Source organism: Carlito syrichta, unplaced genomic scaffold (assembly GCF_000164805.1).
Source record: "Carlito syrichta isolate Samal-C Ts95f unplaced genomic scaffold, Tarsius_syrichta-2.0.1 Scaffold126530, whole genome shotgun sequence".
Lineage (NCBI taxonomy): Eukaryota > Metazoa > Chordata > Mammalia > Primates > Tarsiidae > Carlito > Carlito syrichta.
The window spans coordinates 227046-232104 of NW_007070626.1; the positions used below are offsets into that span (position 1 = coordinate 227046).

Below are 5059 nucleotides of genomic sequence, written 5' to 3' on the forward strand. Positions count from 1 at the left end.
TGATGAGAACTAAAATACTGCCAGGTGCTGGTTTAGGCTAACTTTACATCAGGCTGGCAACAAAGAACACTATTTTCTCAGCCACGAAATGCTATTAATAGACAAGGGCAAGGTCACAGAGGGAAGATGAGATGGAACTAAGGAATCCAAAGCATTTTCTGACTCTAACTTGCACAGCCTTAGAAAGAGTAGTTTAAAAATACGGTCTGGAAAGAGGCAAATTTGAAAGAAAGTACATTTGTCTCATATATTTATGCTTCTACAAAACCATTTTCACAAGAACGTCATACTTGCGACACACACTTCAATGCTTTTTATGATTTGGCAAATAAAGTCAAAGGAAGATTTTATTTATATGCTTAAGGCTTGTCCCTTACATGATTCAAGCCTTTTGGAAAAATTGAATGTTTCCATGAAAATGCAGTGAACAGTTTCCTGTAGCAAGTGTTCATGGATGATACAGAAAAAGTTTTAATGTATTAACATTCACAGGTAGGACATAGTAGGAAAAAAGAGCTTCATAAAGAGACTTCAAGAACAAATGTTTAAGGTAGGGGCCAGTTAGCAGTCTCTGCAGCATATAAAGTTTTGGAATGGTTTAACTGACATATGTCATGATTTGAAGTGTGGCTGGGGCTGCAGGTTCTCTTTCTGGGCATCTTCTGCTTGACAGAATCCAGCATAGCTCAAGTTCCTGGCGAGTTTAACAATCGTCTTCTGCCAGCATGTCTATAAGGGTTTAGTGCTTGGACGTCAGAGTGAGTGTTGATGATACTCGGAAGATCTGGGGGAGCATGTTACTAAGTTGATAAAACATTTCTTCAGAAATACTCTGCAAAAGGTAAAAAAAAAAGTTTACACTTGTTCACTTGTTAAATCTTCACTGATTTTTTTAAATGGTACAAGTTCTAGATATGGAATGCAATAGGTCAAAATTATGTTTCATGGCTGATTGAACTGCATGGCTATGGACAAAGGCTGTTTTTCTTCCTCCCTCCTCTGAGAACCTACACTGTTTCTGTCAAATAATAAGTCTGATTACTAGAAAAACCCCTGCATAACGTAGTGTAATCAGTAAAACAATACCAGTAATTTTGCTAAGTTTTTCACACAATACAGACTCATTCTCTGCTAAGGCCCTCATTTATGAACCCTTCATGATATCTGTAACATAAATGTGGTGGGAAAAAAAAGGAAAGATGAGTCAAGTTTGGTTGTGGATCCCTTAAGTGGCAGACGCTGATATCTTTGATGGGAGAGTAAGTGCTTAATGGCACCCACATACTTCTCCTTTTAAAACACAGAAAGCTGTCGGCATTTTATGCCGTATTTAGGAGTTTAGGGCAGAGAGCCTAGCTATATCTGTAAGAAATATAATAAAAAAGATGACCTTGGGGTGAGATCCCTTCAGATAACACACCTGTGGCACCAAAAATTGTACTGTCCTAGAAATTCCTCCATCCCATGAAGCCATTTCCATCATGAAACCTAAAACAGAACAATAGATTTTGCTGCATTATGAGTTCCAGTCTTCAAACTCACCAGTCACTTATTGAAATAAACTGAATTTTCACTGCGGGTTTCCTAACTTTTTAGACAGCCATCTGCCTGCAGGATCAGCTACGCTTAACATAAGACAAACTTCTGCGATCCCTGGTTCCCCATGCCAGAGAGGATTAATTTTGTCAGCATACTCTTACTTATGATACTTCAAGTCAAATTTAGTCTCCACACAATGAAACAATGAAAAGGTTATTAAAAGTTATTAAACATACGATTCTATTTTCACTTTTTCAGAGAATGAAGGATAAATAAATAAATAGCAAGCTAGCAGAATAAAATATAAGTAACATCTGAATATCCTTGTATTTCAAAATGGCTGTAGTCTTATTTGGTGACTAGAAAAGATAACAAAAAAGTCAGTTATGAAACACTTGCATGTTAAACTATTTAACTGAGAAACCAGATGACAGGAGTAAATTTCACATTCTTTCTTCTGGGTTACTCTATCTTCAATATTTGAGAGAAAATATAGGTGTCAGGTGTCAGAGATATGATTATGCTCACCTTTGACACACTTAAACACAAGCTCTGCTCTCCTTAAGCACCAGGGTATAGTCATTTCCTAAAATAAGAAACAAAACAAATCATATGTTTTTAACAGGACTTTGCACAAAAAAAGTCAATATTTATTTGTCTATAATGTTGACTATTCATGCTGTGAACAGATTCAGGCAACTATTTCCTAATCCCAATTGGATTTCTTCTGGTTTGTAGGCATAAAATTTCTTCCAGTTGTTTAATTATACTTGTGGAATGCAAACTCATTTAATTAGCCTAGTCAATATTATTTTAAAAATAAATATATCAAAGATGAATTGGTTGAGAGATTGAGGTTTTGCTTTTGTTCCATTGGTCTATATGCCTGTTCTTGAACCAATACCAGGCCATTTTGATTACTGTAGTCTTATAATAAGGTTTAAAGTCTGGAAGTGTGATATCTCCACTTTGTTTCTTTGTTTTGGCTATTCATGGTCATTTATTTTTCCATATGAATTTCTGTATTGTCATTTCCAGGTCTCAGAAGAATGCTGCTGGTAATTTCATGGGTATTGCATTAAATCCATAGATTGCCTTTGGTAGGATGGACATCTTAACAATGTTGATTCTTCCAATCCATGAGCACGGAACATTTTTCTATTTGTTTGTGTCTTTGATTTCTCTGAGCAGTGTTTTGTAGTTTTTGTTGCAAAGGTCTTTCACGTCTCTGGTTAGGAAGATGCCGAGGTATTTCTTTGTGTGTGTGTGTGGCTATGGTAACTGGGATTGTGCTTTTTATTTGGTTCTCTGCTTGTTTGTTGTTGGTATATGAGTGTTACTATTTTTTGCACATTTATTTTGTACCCTGAGATTTTGCCAAAGTCCTTTACCAGGGCAAGGAGGTTTTTGACAGATTCTCTTGGATTTTCTAAGTATAGGATCATATCATCAACAAAGAAGGATAACTTAACTTCCTCTTTTCCTATTTTGATACCCCTGATATCCTTCTCTTGTCTGATTGGTCTAGCTAGGACTTCTAATACTATGCTGAATAGGAGGGGTGAGAGTGGACAGCCTTGTCTTGTTCTGATTTTCAGGGGGAAATGCTTCCGATGCTGTCTGTTTAGCAATAAAACTGGCTGACCACTTGCAGAAGATTGAAACAGGACCCCTACCTATCACCATACACAAAAATCAACTCTAAATGGATCAAAGACCTAAATGTAAAACCTTGAACTATAAGAATCTTAGAAAACTCAGGAGACACCCTTACAGAAATCAGAATAGGTAACCAGTTCCTGATCAAAACCCCAAATACCCGTGCCATAAGAGATAAGATAGACAAGTGGGACCTCATCAAACTGAAAATCTTCTGCAAAGCAAAAGTAACCATCAAGAGAGTGTGGAGATGGCCCACAGAATGGGGAAAAATATTTGCCAACTGTATATCTGACAAAGGCCTAACGAACAGGATCTACAAGGAACTCAAACGTGCCGAAAGGAAAAAAAAATTAAACAGCTCCATTAAAAAGTGGGCAAAAGTCATGAAAAGACACTTCTCAAAAGATGATATATAGGCAGCCAACAGACACATGAAAAAGTGCTCAGCCTCACTAAATCATCAGAGAAATGCAAATCAAAATCACAATGAGATACCACCTAATCCCAGTAAGAATGGCCACCATTAATAAAACTAACAACAGATGCTGGTGAGGATGTGGAGAAAAGGTAACACTTCTACACCATTGGTGGGAGTGTAAAACTTTACTATAAAGCTACAGTAATCAAAACAGCCTGGTATTGGTATAAGAATAGGCATCTGAACCAATGGAACAGTATAGAGATTCTGGAAGCAAAACCTCTCAACTTCTCAACCAACTCATCTTCGACAAAGCCTCCACCAACAACCACTAGGAAGAGGAGCACCTACATTCAGTAAATGGTGCTGGGAAAACTGGTGACCACATGAAGATTGAAACAGAATCCCTACCTATCATCAACTCTAAATGGATCAGAGACCTAAATATAAAACCTCTATTATAGAACCTTAGAAAACGCAGGAGACACCCTTATGAAAATTGGAATAGACAACCAATTCCTGATCAAAACCTCAAATGCCCACACCATAAGAGATAAGATAGACCAGTGGGACCTTGTCAAACTGACAAGCTTCTGCAAAGCCAAAGGAACCATCAAGAAAGCAGGGAGACAGCCCACAGACTGAGAAAAAATATTTGCCAACTGTATATCTGACAAAGGCCTACTAACATCTAGGATCTACAAGGAACTCAAACGTGCTGAAAAGAAAAAATCAAAGAGCCCTATTAAAAAGTGGGCAAAGATATGAGTAGACACTTCTCAAAAGAAGACATATGAGCATCCAACAAATACATGAAAAAATGTTCAGCCTCACTGAAATCATCAAAGAAATGAAAATTAAAAACACGCTGAGATACCACCTAACTCCAATCAGGATGGCCATCATCAATAGCTCAAAAAACAACAGATGCTAGTGAGAATGTGGGGAAAAGGGAATACTTCTACACCATTGGTGGGAGTGTAAACTAGTATAACGTCTGTGAAAAACAGTGTGGCAGATCTAAAAGACCTAAAAATTGACCTTGCATATGACCCAGCAATCTCTCTCCTGGGAATATACCTGGGGGAACTCAAATCATTCTATGAAAAAGACACTTGCACACACATGTTTTTGAAGCAATATTCACAATAGCAAAAACACGGAAGAACCGACGATGCTGCCCATTGAAAGAAGACTGGATAAAAAATGTGGTACATATACATGATGAAATACTACACAGTCATAAAGAAGAACAAAATAAAGGTCTCTACAGCAACTTGGATGGATTTAGAGTCTATAATACTCAGTGATCTATCACAGAAACCACGAACAGAGTACCACATGTTCTCACTCATAAGTGGACCCTGAACAATTACCATAATACTATAAGAAAGGGATAGGCAGTAGCAGGACACTGCTGGGGCGGGGGGGGGGGGGCAC

At 37.6% G+C, this 5059-nt stretch overlaps 1 protein-coding gene across 3 annotated transcripts in view; it reads right to left on the bottom strand.

Annotated features, from left to right (window-relative positions):
* Positions 1-221: 221 nt before the first annotated feature.
* Positions 222-5059, bottom strand: part of CUNH12orf4 (chromosome unknown C12orf4 homolog) — a 39462-nt gene continuing 34624 nt past the window's right edge. For all 3 annotated transcript variants that reach the window (XM_021707858.1, XM_008048696.1, XM_021707857.1), the window contains 3 exons: positions 2068-2125; positions 1421-1488; positions 222-832 (listed from right to left, as the gene is read on the bottom strand). In XM_021707858.1, the coding sequence (XP_021563533.1) occupies positions 740-832; positions 1421-1488; positions 2068-2125 (219 nt within the window). In that variant the 3' untranslated portion in view covers positions 222-739. The remainder of the gene's footprint in view (positions 833-1420; positions 1489-2067; positions 2126-5059) is intronic.